General features: G+C 33.8%; 2 protein-coding genes across 4 annotated transcripts; one reads left to right on the top strand and one right to left on the bottom strand.

Annotated features, from left to right (window-relative positions):
- Positions 1-406: 406 nt before the first annotated feature.
- Positions 407-1,541, bottom strand: LOC119081809 (alanine--tRNA ligase, mitochondrial-like). The gene is made up of 3 exons (XM_037191040.1): positions 1,158-1,541; positions 991-1,094; positions 407-919 (listed from the first exon to the last, which is right to left on the bottom strand). Exons 1-3 carry the CDS (start codon positions 1,470-1,472, stop codon positions 511-513), a joined length of 828 nt encoding a protein of 275 aa, XP_037046935.1. The 5' UTR covers positions 1,473-1,541; the 3' UTR covers positions 407-510.
- Positions 1,542-3,401: 1,860 nt separating this feature from the next.
- Positions 3,402-16,628, top strand: LOC119081774 (zinc transporter 1). 3 transcript variants are annotated; one of them, XM_037190975.1, is made up of 10 exons: positions 3,402-3,898; positions 12,438-12,799; positions 14,142-14,239; positions 14,297-14,544; positions 14,609-14,755; positions 14,815-14,927; positions 15,013-15,140; positions 15,204-15,319; positions 16,263-16,344; positions 16,397-16,531. In XM_037190975.1, exons 2-10 carry the CDS (start codon positions 12,498-12,500, stop codon positions 16,510-16,512), a joined length of 1,350 nt encoding a protein of 449 aa, XP_037046870.1. In that variant the 5' UTR covers positions 3,402-3,898; positions 12,438-12,497; the 3' UTR covers positions 16,513-16,531. The 3 variants fall into 3 exon arrangements, with proteins under 3 accessions (XP_037046870.1, XP_037046873.1, XP_037046871.1); XM_037190976.1 differs by having other exon boundaries at positions 3,419-3,898; positions 16,409-16,628; XM_037190978.1 differs by lacking the exons at positions 16,263-16,344; positions 16,397-16,531 and adding an exon at positions 15,398-15,455 and having other exon boundaries at positions 3,418-3,898.
- The last annotated feature ends 2,787 nt before the right edge of the window (positions 16,629-19,415 follow it).

The raw sequence follows: 19,415 nt of genomic DNA, 5'->3' as shown, positions 1-19,415 counted from the left end.
ATACCAAGAGTATATTTTCATTGCAATAAATTGGTCTTCGGTCCTCACGCTCTCATCGTAAGATGTTGAAGGAGGAGCAAATACTTTGTAGAGTACCCCAAGGCAAGTTATACTTAACTGGCATTCGGTCGTCTCGTTCCGATCATACCACTCTATATGAACGACCCCGTGTAACGCCTTTATGGAATTACTCGAGTTTAAACGTGAAAGTTGCATTTGGTCAGTTGATGTTCTATTAAATTCCATATATGCTCAATAGGCAAAGGCGTTTGAGTGATTAAAACAAAACACTAGCATGACATCTGAGTGCATCTTATCATTACTTATTATTTGTGAAGAATTGAATGCTTCCGAAATTTTGGCCGTTGATTCGGTCGGAGTCGAGGTTGGAGTAACAAAAACGAGATTGAGAAAATAAACAAATTTTATTTTCTCCTTTTTTCGATGATAAAAAATACTCTCGACTTAATACCGAATTCATAAACTTTTCGAACTCAAAGAACGAATGTATCACATATTAACTACGGCAAACTTTTCTGCTTCAAGTATAGCCGTTTCAATTAGTTCATCAAATACAACGGAAGTTAACTCTTTTGGCTTTATATGGCAGACTTCATCAATATTTAGCTCGTTCGGTGACGAACAGATTTCGGTTTGGAAAGCCTTTGCAACCGTACTCAACCATAAATGTGCTGAAAACTTATCGGTTACGAAATTTCGAGGTACACAACAACGGGCCTTGATTTGATTGTCTGTCGAACTTAAAACCAGTATTGGTCGATCGGTGCAGAGCCGGGTGGCCTTTTGAAGTTTGACCGATTTCAGTAGAGTGGCACATGTTAAAAAATGTACGATAAATGGATGCGTATCCTTGGGACTGTTTTCAAGTACATTTTTCATTTCAATGTCGATGAAATCTCTGAAAAATTAAAAACAAAACGTTTCAAGTTGCGAGTGAATTTACAGTTTCAATAGAAACAATTAACTCACCTTAGAGGTTCATTTCCATCCGCGAAATACGTCCCATACAAGCGGGAAGAAGTGTTTTGGCATTGGCCCTTGAACAGATTAACAGCTAATCCAAGTATTCCTTTCTGGTTTGGAAGTGAATGCAGTCACATTACCGAGTAATGCAAGTAACTGGCAGAGAACCTTACCTCAAAATAATCACCAAGTGACCAGTTTCGACGCATTAGCATAATACTAGAATAATGACTACTAGTTACAGATTTTCTCATGTCGGTCGGCTTACTGGCTGCATGTCGCTCCAAATTAACAGATTCGCTACAAGCTGATTTTTTCCTATCAAATACTTTTCGGAAGTTAGATCCAGTGATTGCGGGATCGCTTGTTTTGATGATGTAGTCCAGAAAGTGATTACGTATATCATAAGACGTTAATGATCTATGTAAAAGTGGCATATTACAATGCTTTTTGGGAATAATCTTTAAGGAATTAACAATCTGCAACATTTTTTGTGCTATTAACTTGGTTAGGTTGCGGTGTATAAAAACAAATATTTGGTTGTGTGCGCTTTTTTATAATCTGTCAAACGAAGCTGTCGCGTGCTCACAGCAGGCGCGTCAAGAACTTACCGCTGACACATATTGAAAATACAGAAAGTGCAAAACAGAACCCAAAAACTTTAATTATTCGCCTTGTTGTCAGCAAGGCTGCAAAGTTTTAAATACAGATACACCCGTTTGTTAAGAAATTGTCAATTTGTTAAGAATTTCACCCGTTTGTTAAGAAATTGTCAATTTGTTAAGAATTTCCTAAGTATATAAATACCAATACCCTCAGGTGAATTCATTTTTGTTATGTTGCCATCATTATATTATCTTGTGACTAATGTAGCACCTGCTAAGTTTGTATAGAATCGAATTCACCACTAACTACAAGTATTTCTTGACCTGTCGTTTCACAACCTTGGGTAAGACCTTCTTCGAGCTCATCACAAAAGTAGTAGTGCAGCAAAATTTCTTAGTGGGAAGAGGACGTTTGTTAAAAAATAATACCATTTTAGTAAGCTCGCCAAAGGGTCCTAACCGATTACTTCAAACCAATGAAAGTACAAACCAAGTATGATCTGTCCATCCAAACAACAGGCGATATCAATTTCATATAAAAAAAATATGAAATCGCTATCTCCTCCGCTCCATACAAATTTTGACACTAGACCATACCTATAGAGTATTCTTTCACATAGAACATAGGACATGCTACTCAGAAATGCTCAATACCATGAGATGAAGAAAAACCACCGCAAATTTATAAAACTGCACGGAATCGGGACGCGCCTCAAATCATAACTCTTCGTTTTGAAAAGTTCAATTTTCGTGTGAATTTTGTTGATCCGCTGCGAAGCCGGGGTATCATTCGATAACTCTACTTTTCTGAGGGCGTCCAAAAAAGTACGAAAAGTACGGTTTTCACCGCATGCATATAGAATTATTTGCCCTTTTGTTACAGAATAATAAGGGAAATAGAAGGTTAAAGGGTTGCGAGATTATAGTACGAAGTGAACATAATTTGCACCGTGTACAATTGGGTGTCGTCGAATTGTTGCACTAACTCTTAACACACAAATGAATGACATGATGGTAAAATATGACGTTTATTTTCTCACCACTTCCAAATGCTTTCGCATTATTGCATCTCATATTTCTCACTACAGTCTGTTTCGACCGACAACGTAAAAATATATTTTTTTTGTCAACTTTGCAGTGACAAACAATGTGACCTCCTACAGGAGTTTCGCTATAAATGCGTCATCTTGGTAGAGAAACTGGAATTGGTGAAAGGCAAGTTCAATGAGAAGAACTCTGGGATACAGATGCTCAACGACCGCATCAGCCATCTGGATCGAAGAGTGGATTTGAGTTGCTTCCAAATTATCGAACCGGAGCTTCGCCGAAAATCGAATATTGCGGAGTTTCCACAATCGTTCCAATTCAAGAATAACCGCGAAGAGTTGGAACTGCATACGAAGCATTTGCCTTATTTGGAATTGGGAATCGAACGTTATGCAGAAGCGACAACACTGCAGCAGCTCATTCTTGACGCACAACAGAACACAATTAACTCGATCGAACCAGAACCAACAGCACCAGATAGGTAGGTTTTTCAGTTTCTTCCACAAAGAAGATCAAAAGAAAAGTTTAATTTTAATCCAAACTACTACTTTACAATTGTCAGCCGAGTAATGGTGACTAAGACCAGAAGAACATTTACATCTGGCCAAGAAAAAAAAATCAAGCAATGGGTTGCAAGAGAACGACGCAGCAGAAATACTCCGTTCCGCTACTGACATAATGCTCTTGAACACTTGCTCGATACGTTTCGCGACAGCTCTTTTTTCACAGTAATCAAAGGTCTCGTATGCAACTTCATTCATCTCTGAAAACTGTCATTGAATGAGAACATTATAAAAGACATAAAAGAATTATTTTTTTCTGAAAATTGTTTGTATTTAGTCGCAGTGCGAATTAGTTGTGTTTAACTGCATTATAGTACCGTTTCATTGTGAAACATTTCCAAATGACCAAAGTATTATTAATCTGTGAAACGACATAGTTCTTCTTTTCTATACAATTTTTTCAAGTTTATTTCTCAGCAAAGAAAAAAATCGTAGAGTTTCATACATAAAGGAAAATAGAAAAAAAAATATTTGCACTCATTACTACGAATAATATATCAATAATACTTCATGTTATCAGACAACTAAATACAGTGATTACAACATAATATGTTCGATGTTCAATGTGTGTCAGCGAATTCAATGTTTTTCACCTAATGGTGATTTTTGTGTGATTTATTTGGAAGAACTTTAAAATCAATTTGTTTTCTTGGGAACACGTGTGACATTGCAACTATTTCCATCAAAACTACTATCTCGGTAAGTGAAAAAATATTAGTATATTTAATGTTCAAGTACAGTTTGCGTCGTATGATAATGCCCATTAAACATTTCGTAGACAGAGAGGCTTTAGGAAAAAAAAAAATAATTAAGAGGACAATGCCCTCAAGAAACTCTATCTTACATTTTTGCAGAGACCTTTGTAGAATTTTTTTTTTTTTTTCAAAGTTCAATGTGTCAAGGAGAATGCGCATCTTGATTTTGTTTGTTGATCGTGTTATGACAAATCGGTCTCTGTCTTCGATATTGAAAATAAATCTTATTTATTAATGAGTTTATTCAAATTAGAAAATTCAATGAGAGAAATAGTAATCAAGTCATTCAAACGGTCTATATGTTACTGCATTCATCGTTTCTTAATCACTATGCAACAAAGCATGCATGTGTGTTACGACGTGTGTATAGAAAATGTGTAATAATTTGTCTCGGTTTTGAGGCATCATTTCATCGAAAATCAATGTGTCAACATTTTGCACAGACTTTGTTACTCATTCATAGTCATAGCCAAGAGAACAATGTCACATTTTTATGGTATACCAATATTCTAGAAACACACATGCAATTGGTTTCTGTTATCAGACAGACGAATCCAATTTTATCACAAACGTTTTTCAGCTAAAGTTTTTTGCACTCAGTCCCAGAACCTTAACCTAAAGCTATTTATACCATGCTTGGGTAAATAAAATCAAATAAAAAAACTTGTATGTATATCCACAAAAAAACCTGCTTATCGCACGTAAAATAGGCTAATTTTTTTATTTCTAAAGTAAATGCCACTCTTTTGTCTGAACCAATTAACCAATGGGACATTGAACTTTTGACATTTTTTGTATTTTGATTAAGAATGTTATTGTAAACAAAAAATTGTTCTACACTATTACAGAATTTTCAAGTTTTGTACTTTTAATTCATATTTGAATTACGGCTACGACCCAAATTCAACCTAAAAGCAAACCTTTTTCGTGAGAGAATTAAGAAAAAATGACATGAGAAGAAAAGAGAGGCATATAGAGACGTATAGTCTTTTTTATGTTTGACTGATCCTTGAAAATCAGAAAACAATTAATTAAAAATATAAATGTTTATAATTTTGCGATAGTTTAGAATAATTTGTTGCTTAGAATAATGTTGTCTATCGAAATTATTGAAACTTCAGTCCCCCATTACATTTTTATTGTTTTTGTTTTGATAAAACAAATAGCAGCTGATATCAATTGAAACGTTAGAATATGCCTATGCGTATACTCAAGGCAATGTGATGTTACTTCACTCGCATTAAGAATACTTATCCAGCACATTACTGTATTGTTTTGTATATTTGTTGGTTTGACGTGTGTAAAATGGGTAATTCGAGCCGAAGACGATGATTATAACCAACACGTCAAAACAACAAAGTTTCTATCACAGAATGGTTCTTGAACGAGACATTCTCGAGATCTTTGTGTCACTAGCATGAAAAACGCTTCCTTGTTGTTTCTATCACTATCCCAGCCGATTTTATCACGTCAATCTTTGTAACGTGCGGTGTGATAACAGTTATTTATGACATCGAAATACTTTATTAGGCTCTAGATGTGTAATTATGACACGATGTCGCAGGCCGTGTGTCATAATACACATCGTGAGCCTATTCAAGTATTTCGCATCGAGATTGGTACAACGTTGTATGCAACAGGGCGATCTAAATTAGCAGTTTTCGAACATTATGATCTCGAGTTGCATAAAAAAAATTTAGAATTTTTTTAAAATTCGTCTTTTGTGATTCGTTTTAAGTCAAGTCGAAAGTCTTTAATTATATTTCGACAGATTCGGTTCGTTAAAATATTATAATCAAATATTATATAACACAATACATTAGCATTGCTGGCCTCGTTCATTAAATATTAAGACTTCGATTTGGCAGGTGACATTTAAAATGTCAGGATTCCGCCCATTCCAAATGAGGGACTTAACCTTCTCGAAACGACAAGCGTATCGACATAAATTAAACTGATGAAAGTTTAGCAAAGTGCTTTATACAAAATCTTTTACTTCATTTGTTATAATAATGTACAGTTTGCTGAACGGTGCAGTAAACTTGATATTACTCGTTGCTGACGATAATAGATAATTAACCGTTTCTGAAAGAAATAATTTACTGAAGTACATCAAATGTCTTAATCTTAAACGGTGCGAAGTCTCATCTTTGTAATTATTGTGTTATGTGCTCGTCCTAACAAAATTGTTAATTGCATTTTTAATACTTTACCCTCTAATTACATTCGTCATTCGTCTGGTTTCGTCATAAAATTTTCAAGAGCAAACAGCAAATTACCTTTGACATGCATAATGGGATTTTAACGTTACCAATGGTCAAACTTATCAACGAAATATGCCGGCATAAGAAGATGATTATTTTTTTTGTTTGTGGGCTGTACATAGTAAATTATTTCCATTTGCAAGATAAATTGAGCGTAACAAAGTCTAAAGAAAGAGAATCGAGATACTGACAATCGCGTCAAATCTTTAGTATATTTTACAAGATAATAGTCCGTGGTCGTTGTTTATTACTTTGACCACTTCAAGCTCGCAACTCCTACACATGTGTAGAAGCTACATGTGACTTTTAAAAAAACAAAATTGATTCAAAGTGGCTACTTTAAAATGCGCCAGCACTTGTACTATACTGATACTGACACAATAATGTCTGAAGATATTTTTCCATTGTTGTCACCTGTTACTCTGCAGGCAATTATCGGCTTCGTGGCTTATTGATGACACTAGTTCAAACACTGATTATCAAGTACATTTGCTTATAATGATTTGAAGTACATTTGTCCATCGCTAAAACAATATTCAAATTATCGAATAGACGAAAAATTAGACATGATCTGCATGCCACGAGAACGATATTTCAAGATTAACGAAAGTAATAAACCCACGAATAAATCAGTTACGCTTCGATAGAAACGTAAAATTTAACACGGGGTCATCGAAAATCCATCTAGCACGTCATCGTCTTCGGTCGATCAGTAAATAATATTTACTAAATATATAATCATCTTCGTTATGCTTAAATCGATGAATCATTTGACTTGACTCGTTTGGGTGCTATGTTATATAGTTTTTCATGTTCGCGTCGAATCGTCCAGAACTGAGTCGAAACAAAGATTAAATTTCCTCTCAGTACTGGTTGTAAGATAACATTATATGACTAAAACAGCCAACAATATATTATCTTCTAAATTTGTTATCAGTGACTTTTCATCGAAATTAAAATAGCAAATAGTCTTATACAATGAAGCAATGAGGCTATGCTGTTATCTAGCCATCTAGCCATTTTTAATTATAGCAACTTCTAAACGTGATTATTGTATTCGCATTTTCAAATCTTTTTTTTTCCTCTTCGCTTCATCGCTTTTTTGGGTCTTTGCTATTGTTACATCTTTTGCTAATCATTTTTGATTAAACATCACTTCGACGACATTTTGTCATGTTTTTATTCATGCATTAAACGAAGGTTTGCCTATTTAAATCAATCGACGCTCTCTGTAATTTATTGCAAGCGGTCAGCAAATGCCTCAGACATGAAGCGTGTGCATAAATGGAATAGCCTTAAACGTGATTTTCATAAAATTTTGGGTTGATTTTTGCTTAACCTTCACCCATATTTTCCAGGTTCAAATTATCATTTTCTTAACTCGGATGGTTTACGTTACTGAAATACCAAATTTAAACATTTCAAACAGCAGAGTATGTATGATTAGCTTATCACTCATTGCTTAATTAATTCATATTATACTCAAAGGTGAGAAATGAACGTACGCTGTGTGTTTATTGTGCAAAATAAAAACTGTCTACCGTAAATACGTGATTTCTTGCTGTCTTTCATTTATTAAAACGGTACCACGGTATATGTTAAAACAAGTTAATATTATGTTCAAACATACTGTCTGGGACACTCCTATCTATGTTAAGGAGTTTAAAGTCATCAATATTTTGACTGTAAACGGGTATACCTAGAATCGTTCGGTTCCATGTGCGCTATCTTAACAATAAGATCTCGACTAATTTGTAAATTTTCGTTTCAATATAAATCCCACTTCCGGTTAATGAACTGATGAATTTGTCGGAACACGACAACAAAGAGGTAGACCATTTATTTATTCTTTATAAATCCACTGTATAAATCCGCAACGGCAAGCTATATGGTAGCTATGGTAGCATGGTATATGTAAAGTTTACTCATACATTTCCAAAATATATTTATTTTTGGCCACTCAATATCAATGAATAACCACGAAAGCAATTTTTACGACAAAATAACAAGAAATTATTTATAAAGTCACAACAAAGAATAAAATGTTCTATAAAGCAGTATACTAGTATATACATGTTAAGCGTTTCGGCGTTTAATATTTTATGAAAGGAAATTGGTAAATAAATGTCTAAATTATTTTTCGTTTATTTTCATGTTCCCAGCCCTTTTAGGGAAGATGGTTGCTCTTTAAAATTAGATTATTCATTTTTGAAAATTTTAATGAAATGAACATTGACAAGAGAAATTGAATTCTTTCGGTATTTTATTGACTTCTCTTTTAACAAGAATGGTTATTTGTTTACCAAGGGGAGAAAATATGAAATTCCAATAGGAGCCAAAGTTGCGGCTAAAGCGAAGCGAGAACTGTTATAGAACTTTTCTCACTCGAACTGTCAATTTGTTTATGTTTTAAAAAATGGTCCGGCGAATTGATATTTTTCATTTCGTAGAAAAAACCAAAAATCACACCTCGACCTCGCGGAAAAAGGAAATTCCAACTCGAGCAAAATAACGTTCCTCGCTTCACTCTTGCCACAAACATCGCTTTAGATGGAATTACCTATTTTCTCCTCCGCTTAGTGAACAAATAACTATTTCATCCTTGCGTGGTATGGATAACAATTTTTATCCACAAAATAAAGACATCAATTTGTTTCCCTATTTTTCAAAACCAAAACAAAGTGACAGACTGTTACTGACAATTACAAAAAGAACTCTTGTTCACCCAATGGGAAAAACAAAAGTTGAGAAAACAAAAATTTTATCACCTGAACTGTCATCCGAGATAGCGTCAACAAAAAGTCATCTTCTCATCGCATTCAAGTAGAGAAAATAAAGTTCTTCACGCCGCACGCGCGAATGAAAAGCATTTTTGTTATCGCTGTAAAGGTTTGAGAGTAAAGGTTTCATTAAAGAATTATTGTCACTAAAATATCCCCTGGTGATCGTTAACTATAATTCACACATGTTGCTATGTTGAATGCCGGATACGTATCACCTTGACGTTTGTTAATTTAATTCAATTCATGTAATTTTCCGATTAATTGATCTGTTTGGAATTTATTGTCTATACAGTAGAATAACTTTAAAAGACACATTCATGACGTGTTATATAAATAACAAATCCTAGCTGATACCATTTTCTACGTTAAGCATATTTTATGAATTAATTAAATTATTAAACCAGATATACGTAGTATTGATTGATTTTACTGAATCCATGTTGAGCGAATGATTTATCACCATTATACTGTTCGTAACAATAGACAGAATGAATATAAAATGATCATTCACAAATCAAATGTATTCAGTTGTTGTCTCGTCTGTTTAACATAACGACAATTGCATAATGTTGTTTGTTTATACATTTTTATTGATTTAATAATTACATTTTTCGTCTTGTGAACAAATCAATTTTATCTGATCTAGTTTTTCGAAACGCAAACAGATAAATAGATTCAATAAATAACAAATAGGATCGTATGAGTTGTATTTGGAATAATAATCGGTGACTCGTACGCGTAGGAAGGGTTGAATATGTGATTCGATTTTCGCATTATTTGGCCCCAAAACTTAGAAGAAAATCTTCGTTAGCTCAATATTGGTAATTAATCCTATTGTAAAGCTCAATAAAAATGGTTTCATTATAGCCAAATATTTCGATAGCCGACAACGGGCAATAGAAATAATTTCATCCAACATCCAATTGTCTGGACATCCGTTGAAATAAAACTTATCAACTTCAAAACTTGCTACAGTGGATAAAACTAGGCTATAGCTTTTACTATAGGAAATTTGGAACTATTAACCCGTTACAGACCAGTATTATTATCGGGTCTATTACTTCCATCGATCAAAGTATTTTTCGGCTGATTTCAAATCTTGTACTTCAATTTTTGTAAGATGCATTTTACTATATAAAGGACCATTACCCAGAGCTTGTCATTATTTTTGTCGTTGTTATTGATAACAGATGAATAGCCGTATGTGACAAGTTGTGACAGGTATATTAAATACTCGTAAAACACTACAGAGTCCTACGGCCTCATTTGATCTAGTTCCTTCAAACCTTAGTTCTGAGAAAATCTAGCACTAGCCGAATTCCTTGTACTCACAACTGTTTTCAAGTAAAATCCATTTTACTTTACCAGAGATGAACATGGTCCTATCGCCCTTATTTATTTAATACCCATCATTGTTCGTTTTCTTAGTTTTGTTTCATGATGCGAGGCAGAGCTAATATACTCTGACGATTGCTCTATATCGTACCAGTCAATTGAAGCATAAATTCATAGAATACGCAGACGTGTGTGTGTGTTGAATAGTAAAATAGTTTTTTTTACAAATAATATTATTTGTTGGTTGCGTGATTGACTCCGTACATACCGGAAATGAAGATAAAAAGTCCTAGAATTCGTTAATTCGTCAACATCAACAACATGTCCACTTCGTTAGAACCCGAATTTGTTCAATAAAATGTAGATTTGAATCTTACGTATTGTACAAATACTTCACGCAGAAGATAAACATTATAATTGATAGCCCTGTCCAAATAATTGCTGCTACAGCAAAACTTCTTTCAAGTTAAACAGTAATTTGATAGTGGCGCAATTTAATTATTTGATTTGTAATTCGATTGACTACACTGAGATAAATTGAATGATGTTTGCGATTGCTTACTTTATATTTTGAATTTGATAATAAAATCAGCAAAACAATTAAGTTTTCGAAGTTCAGAATTAGACTATGACACAGTTATCAAACAGATGAAAGAGAAAAAATAGGGTTTGTCGTATCGTAGACACTCAACTTAATTGTTCACTAAATGCGAATTGACGCACCTATTTGTTCCCTGGAATTTCGAATCATCGACCTCCATCCTCAAATCGATATTTCGCAAGAATTAATGAAAAACCCAAAAGTAACGTGAAACGTAAACATTTAGCAAGTGAAATTTAATATTTACATTCTCAAGTTCGTCTGCAAAAAATATTTTTAAGATAAAAATGTTCGCTGCACATGCAAACCGCAACACTTTTCAACTGAACACACGCAGTCATTACAACAACAATAAAAATCAATTGATTGACATATTATATGAATTTATCCATATGTCTAGCAAATTTCAATATTGTGCTCTCCAGATTCCAATTTGAATAAATTTCAAATGACAAAGCCATTGAAACAATAACACATTGTTTTACTATTCCACTATCAAATATGATAATTTCGTGGGAGAACTCCCAATTTCTTATCTGGTGGTGACATTGTGGTTAGTATACTGGCAATAGCATTCTAAATTACATTTATTTGTTCACACATCAAATAGTGATAACGTGTTCCGAATTGGGAACTGCAATTCAATACGTAAACGCATGCTGGAAATATGGTGTTGATAAATATTGTTTTTCTACCAAATTGAGATCAATCTTACTCTAATTGAGTAGAATGACTTTTAGTGATCGTGAACGTCTGTACAATTAAATGAATTTGTGTGCTTATTTGGATCGAATTTTTAATCTAAATTCAAATAAACTATCCAACTAGTTCAATAACAATGACGCTCTTTGCATATTATTCAGTATTACTGCCTCAATAAAGAGATATTGAGGACACTGTAGCGCTCATAAATACATCTTTGACAAACAGGGTAGATTAGTTCTATAGAATTTTTTTCAGTGGATTCAGTCATGGGATCTTTCAAAAATTCGTTTAGGCTTTAAAGATTTTATGGATATTGTTAGGCACTGTATGTGCTACGCCACTGTAATTGACTAAACATGCATCCGGGCGGGTTACCTTAGATATCTACAACGATGTTTTGTTGCCATAGTTTCTTTAGTATAACTTTGAGAAGGTGACTAAAACTTCCCAAATAAACAGTAAGTTGGCACTCTTGCTGGTTTTGCTGATTGAATTGTAAGTGATTGAAATCCGATTTTCCAAATGGATACGTGACGATTATAATCTTTGCCTGTTGCCTGTTGTCTTCAATCGATTTTTATTATTTGATTTTAATCACTACTGTTACTGATTGACTGATTACATTGTCGTTGTATTCGCTTGAACGACAAACAATTTTAAGGGAAAGCCTTTGTGCCTTTTTTGTAGAACATATTTCTGTTTTAGTGAAATAAATTGCTTTCAACAATCAATCCACCAAACTTTGCATTTACACTAAAAGTTCTAAATTTTCATTATTTCTGTTTTATATTCCAGGTTTGACGGAAATAAATATTTGGATCGTTCTCTACACTCCACAATCAAAACGAGTTGACAATGGGAAAATTTTCCGGAAAAAAATGTCGTCTACTGACGATGATGTGGTTGACTGGATTTTTCTTCTTTGTGGAAATAATCGTCGGTTATATGACAAATTCAATGGCATTGGTGGCGGACAGTTTTCACATGCTTGGCGATATAGCGGCATTAGTGATTTCATTTCTTAGTATAAAAATGTCGCCAAAGAAATGGTCAAAAAACACATTTGGCTGGGCAAGGGCAGAGGTACTCGGCGCTCTAGTCAACGCTGTGTTTTTAGTTGCGCTGTGCTTCTCAATAACCATTGAAGCTTGCAAGAGGTTCGTATAAATTAACTGGAATTTTCTCCGATAAAAATTTAGCAAAATCCTAATCTACTTGTCTGTAGCAATTTGTAGAATTATATTGCTGAAACAATTAAGTACCATTATTTACAAGCGACTGGAGACTTATCAAAATTTAAATTTATAAATGTTTTAAACATAATGAGCACTTAAAATACTTGAACGAAGTTATTATCTGATGAACAGTTGATATTATTTTTTTTTCTGCTGATTAGATGACTATTTTGTAATGAATATAGCATACATACACGCGGTCAATGATAATCGAATTGGCTCAACCAAATTACTGTGATATGTTTCGTCATTGTTAAAACGAAAATTAATTAGTGAGGCGATGATGCGACAATTGATTACATTTAATCAACGAACGCCATACTTTTCATCTTTGAAGCAGTTCTTTCGGCGCTCTTAGCATTGGAATGTTGCATAACACTGGACAAGATATGTATTAACTTAGTTCATCCAGGTCCGAAGAGATTTTTGATTTTTTTATAATAGAAGGGCAATGAAGGAGTTTTTACTGTTCTTTTCCATATAACGCCCGAATGACAGGTATTACAATCTTCGGAAGTGTCGAAAATTTGGATTGAAAAATTCCTAAAGCTTACAAAAAATCGGAACTAAGGCATGCGGTGGGGCAATCTCGAACCACTACACACTTAACGATTATAGAATAGATCGGTCAATTGGCCCTATCTGTTCTTTTGGTCTAGCACCAGAGGCTGGTTCTTGTGGTCTAGCACCAGAGGCTGGCGTACATGTCCTAAGGGATTGTTAGCTTTTCTTCAGCCTCTGATGAAGGAAACAAGACAAGGGAGTCGGAGACAAATGATCTGGACAAAACTCTAATCTAATCTCCAGTAATGACGATAGGTCGGGTGAGAAAAGTACGATTTCCGGGGAACAATGATTTCTGGGGTAAACAGGCACTTAAATAACGATAATTCAGAATATAAACTCACGACAGACTTTCCTTTACCTCTGTTGTCTCATAGCATTACAACTGACGTCGACTTCAGTAAAATACACTTCTTATTTGACGACCTTTCATTCGTTTTCTGACGGAAGATTTCTTGTTGTGGCTTTAGCGTTCATTAAAACCATTCACAAACGTTTATCACTCGAAAACCTTTTCTGGTTTTGCTCATACAGATAACACAATGTCATTATGATTCAATATCTAATCTAACAGTCTGGACTATAATTGGCCATAAAATTTAATCCCTCAATGAGGTTTTTTATTACTGACCACCTTCTGACTGTATATAATCAACCTGAAAACGTAATCTTAAATATTTCTTAATCTTTTCCTTTTCAGATTTGTTGAGGAAGAGAAAATCCATCAACCCGAATTATTGGTGATTGTTGGCTCAATTGGACTTTTTGTTAATGTGATAGGTTTATTTTTACTATACGGTAAGCAAACGATCTAAAAGTTCTGTTGATCTGTACTAACGTTTCTTCACTCACCAGAGCATGGAGGTCATCACGGACATTCGCATGGTGGTCTGTCACGACCAAACGCAACATTATCTCAGCTAAATACAGACGACAATGAGAATAATTCGTTTATGTATCAAAATCAGGAGAAGCCACAAATGAAGAAAGCTGCAAGTGCTCATGGTCATAGTCACGATGCTGGACAAATGAATATGCGTGGTGCATTTTTGCATGTACTTAGTGATGCACTGGGTAGTGTTATAGTTGTTATTAGCGCATTGGTAAAATGATTAATTTCCGACAGACAATGTGTGCAAATTATAATTTCAATCGAACGATTTTTAGGTTGTATGGCTTACCGAGTGGGAGTACAGATATTATTTAGATCCAGCTTTATCAATTGTTTTAGTAGCTTTAATTTTACATTCTGTCTGGCCGCTGTTGCGGGAATCGGCTCTTATTTTATTGCAAACAGTTCCTACTCATATTCAGGTCGGTTTGATGGTAAAAATAAATATTTTTACAAATTGTAAGCTATTCAATTGTCACAGGTTGATGCCATACAACAACGTCTTTTGGAGAAGGTCGATGGAGTGTTAGCAGTTCACGAGTTTCATGTTTGGCAGTTGGCCGGTGATCGTATCATTGCTTCGGCACATATAAGGTAATGTAGTGAAAGGGGTTTGGGGGGATGTTTACAGATCGTTCACGGTTTTTCGAACCGATTGTAACCTCTAACACAAATCCAGGTGCCGCAACTTATCAGAATATATGAAAATTGCTGAGCGAGTCAAAGAATTCTTTCACAATGAGGGCATCCATAGCACGACTATTCAGCCAGAATTTGTTGAAATTGAAGGGATTCATAGTGGTTCGAGTGAGTTGTGGGATTTGATTTGACTTTAGTTTCGCAATTCAATTTTTAAAATTTTTGTTCAAGCTGACGGTATGATGAATAATTTGAATGGAGGTAGTTCTCAAGACTGTTGTGCATTGGACTGCCCAACTACTGAACAGGGATGTATTAAACAAACATGCTGCCAAAATAGCAATAAGGTGAGTTGCGATCGAAAAATTGTTGTGAATTGGTGTGTTTTTAACAAATTTTTCTTTTAAATTTTTTAATTTCTGAAGGGTTTTAGAATAAAAATTTTTGAAAATAATGCTCGAATAATTGAAAGCTATGGTTAACAAAAAAAAATCTCGCTTTCTTCTGACTAACCGCTATTTATTTGATTGGTTTGGTGTTTTTTTTATACTTTTTTTGACAATTTTTTGGTTGATTATTGTTTCTTTGTTTTAGAAATTTTAAGCAAATTAAACAGTTTTGTGATTCTGATTTGTTCTTTCTTCCATGTCATTTTATAAGAAGATGGTTTTATCGATTGGCTATTAACGAAGGTAAACGTATGTGTGTATGGTGTATCGCGCGACATACAAATCCATCACCAAATTTTTGAGTTGCATATGTACTGCAATGAACACAAACCAAATTATTCACAAACCACACACACGTACTGATTTTATTCAAAAATATTTAGTAACAATACACTAGTCAGTCATATTACAAATGAAACAACATCTTCTGAGTGCCCCTAATTTCTCGTTTCTATCATCTTATTCTTTTAATCTATGATGTGCAGGACTGTTCTAATACGTTCCGAAAATAGATTAACAGATTTCTGCTCCGGCGAAAATTCTTATTTCAATGATCGCCAAAGGCGTCACTAAAATTTCGATCTACCGACTCATTTGTTACTAATCACTCAAAACTTCCAACTCATTGAGGCATGACATGAATTTAAAGCTTTATATCTTAACACAATGAATTCACTGAATCTAACACAATTAGATCACACCAGTAAAGAGTGGGAAAATGCACCGAGTAATGTTTGAAAAAGAAATGTGTGGAGTACTGAACGTATCGTGAAGGGAACACGTTTTCGAGTTTAAAAAAATGAATTATTTGATAAAGTAACTGAAACAAATTGATTTCCAGACTACACAACAATCACCATCGACATCTCCTTTCTTATGTCGGCAAAGGAATTTAAGTACGCGCAGCAGTGACGTTGAAGTTGGTAAGTATTTGTTTCCTTAGCATCGACTGTTGATTCTCAAATTAACTTATAGCCATCGATCAAGGTTCGTTATTGGAAGCGCCATCGTCTATACAAATTTTGTCGCCCAACGGTGACGTGACCATACCAACCGTAGTTACGGGAACTGATGATAAACCATCGGTTTGACAAACAAATCTACGTACGAAAAATAACACCAATGATTGTCCCAATTGTCAGTCATTGTCAGAAAGCTGTGAAAGTCGTCATAAGTTTGCGACAAATAATAAATTATGTACAGTAAATACAAAGTTTTTAGATATAGAATCATCATCGTTGACGCCGTCGTCAGCGTCAATATTGTTGACGGGTAAATTTCGGTCGAACAAACAGCAGTTACATCCACAAACTTTCGGTGTCGAATCGACATTTAAAACATCCACTTGCGAATGCAAACATCACGTTCGAATTTAGGCCGTTTCGGCTTCTATTTAAATTAATTTCTAATTACGAACTCAACCTAAAACATTCACCAACAATTGCATCTAAGATGTAAACGAACTCCCATGTAAAGGTTGAAATTTGTTCGTTACATTCGAATATATGAAGCTTTAATAACCGCAGAATAGTCTGTTTCGTCTGAGTCTCATCTCGTATCAACACGAAAGATTGACTTTTCTAAGTTTTTTTCTGACTGTAGTTATGTTAACCTTCATTCTGAAATAATAGGTTAAGATAGTTACGAACGCAGCTGACCAACAAACGCTCTTCAAGCAAAAGTGCTTCGAGTGACAGGTGCCAAATAGAGTACTACTTTGTATGAAAAATGTTTCCAGATTTTCTAACAGTGCAAAAATTGGTTTGATACACTGTCCAGTTTCAGTACTCTATTTATAGTACCACTCATGCTTGAAGTGCGTTGAGATGACGCCTATATTTGAATGGATACTTTCTTAGACCTAAAAATTTACGGTGTCACTGCCGTCGTTCTCAACTCGGCGTTGTCTTAAAATGTTTTTTAGAACCTAGTTGCGAACAACTGCGTCAATTTTTGAGCAAATCCACTAATTTCAATCGTGGCTGACCTAGTGTGAATTCACATCCACCTTGGTCATTTCTTTTGAATCTCAGCTCGGTGCTCAAAGCCAGATACCTTCATTGAAGGGGTAAAACGCAGACAACGTTAATAAGTTTCGGATTCAAGTGCCTGGAACTCTTGTATAATCCTCTTCTGCTTAAGACCTATGAAATCTATAGAAAAAACGCTGCCACCTCAGCTTACAAGAACATGGATTTTACAGTAGTCTCAAGTAATTGAAGTTTCAATTTTTTGACGTTGCTACCTCCACTAAAAAGACGTGACGTGATGATTTGGCATTAACCTGTTGCAGACGGCTGTCATCTGTTATCGACCGCGACAGCAATAATAAACGACAAGCTCTGACCAATGAGGTTAAGCATGTTCAAAACAAATGAAGTAAAAGATGTCTGAAATGAATCTCTGAAAATGTTCGATCAAATGAAGTAATAAATTGAACAGTAAAACTGTTAATATGCTTGCCGTCTGTGACAGGTTCAAAATTTTTGTTTTTCGAAGCAAATGCAATAAATAACAAAGAAACAAAGGATAAATGTTAAAAAATGTAATAAATTGTTATGTGAAAAGGTATTTTAAACTGTTGAACTGTTTGTCCTGTTCTATGACGAAATTATTAGATACTTATGAGAGAATACAAAGATGAAAAGATATTTTATAGGAGCCATTGAGTATAAATAAATAAAAAAAAAATGTAAAAGAAATGTAAACATTTAAAAAAGATTTTAGATTAAAAATTTGAGTATTTGATCGTTAGAGGATATATTTGTAAGATTTTTTGTAATTATTGATCAGTCATTTTCAAGAAAAAAAAACTCAACATTTTTGATACATTTTGTCATCGTCCATCAGTCATTCATTTCAAGCATTTGCATTTTATAAAGTGCTACCGCTTGGTCGTCTGATTTCTTTTTTACTTTTAATTATTTGAAATAGTTTTACATGTTTCATTGAAACGTTGTTTCAAACACTTCTTTGGACGCCCTCAGCATTCAAATACCATTACATAACTCGGGATTAAAATGTAAAATTTGAAACTGTTTCGTTTCGTGTGATTATTGACCTCGGTTTCGCCTCGGATCAAAAAAATTCACACGAAAGCACTAATTCTTATCATTTTATCACTATGTAAATAACTAATAAATGAGTTACATAGTCAATGGAAGAAATTTTTAATTGAAAACTATGTTTTAACCCGACCAGATTGATAAATGCAACAGATCCGTTCGCAATCCAACATTTCAATGAGTCAGAATTCTTTGAAATATATAAATGTTTCTCCAAAACCTAGAAAAAGTCGTCTCAATATAGAGTAAAAAGACATTATAATCAATTTTAGCACTTCGATTGAAAACGATTCTTATGTGAAAATGACTGACAATTTTAAAATTCAATGTGCTCATATTGAGAGTAAAAATTTAATTAAATTTAAAATAAAAAAATAAAACTTTTTATTTCAATGGAGAAATGGTCTAGTTATAATAAGCAAATTGGTTTGGCCAAAGATCTATTTTATGTACTTTTTTTCGAGATATATTTAGATCAAATTAATGGATCGTGGCAAATTGCAAAAAATATGAGGGATCGATCCCTTTAAAGTCAACATCTTTGAAGTATAAATAAACGGATTCTTATTATAAAAAGTTAAGGTCGGTGCAATGTGTTAAAACATTATAAATAAGTCGAATTTTCTAGTGCAAATTAAATTCATCATGAGATAGACGATAGACAGTGTAGCTTTCGATAAATACAAAATACTGATTAAGTGGCACAAAAATTGATTTTTTTTTATTTATTTTACGTTTTTTTTTCGTTTAAAGAAATATTTTTTTAGTTTATTTGACGATGTAATCCGATAGAGTCTGGTGAACTATTTTTGTTTTCTTTTCACATTTTATTTATATTGATTTGTGATGTACTAAAATTTAATGAGAAATAAAATAGACTTTGGAATTATTTCAAATTTATCAGTGGAGTTTCTATTTTCTAATAACTT

The sequence above is a fragment of the Bradysia coprophila genome, unplaced genomic scaffold (genome assembly GCF_014529535.1).
Source record: "Bradysia coprophila strain Holo2 unplaced genomic scaffold, BU_Bcop_v1 contig_358, whole genome shotgun sequence".
Lineage (NCBI taxonomy): Eukaryota > Metazoa > Arthropoda > Insecta > Diptera > Sciaridae > Bradysia > Bradysia coprophila.
The sequence above is the reverse complement of the archived record's forward strand: the minus strand, read 5'-3'. Positions and strand labels throughout refer to the sequence as shown.

Excerpts from the sequence above, each read along its gene's own strand:
- LOC119081809 (XM_037191040.1), bottom strand. The coding sequence starts at position 1,472 with ATGTTGCAGATTGTTAATTCCTTAAAGATTATTCCCAAAAAGCATTGT. Across the intron at positions 1,095-1,157 it reads CACTTGGTGATTATTTTGAG|AAAGGAATACTTGGATTAGC; the intron begins GTAAGGTTCTCT and ends CTTCCAAACCAG. Across the intron at positions 920-990 it reads GATGGAAATGAACCTCTAAG|AGATTTCATCGACATTGAAA; the intron begins GTGAGTTAATTG and ends TTAATTTTTCAG.
- LOC119081774 (XM_037190975.1), top strand. The coding sequence starts at position 12,498 with ATGGGAAAATTTTCCGGAAAAAAATGTCGTCTACTGACGATGATGTGG. Across the intron at positions 14,756-14,814 it reads CAGTTCCTACTCATATTCAG|GTTGATGCCATACAACAACG; the intron begins GTCGGTTTGATG and ends CAATTGTCACAG. Across the intron at positions 15,320-16,262 it reads GCTGCCAAAATAGCAATAAG|ACTACACAACAATCACCATC; the intron begins GTGAGTTGCGAT and ends ATTGATTTCCAG.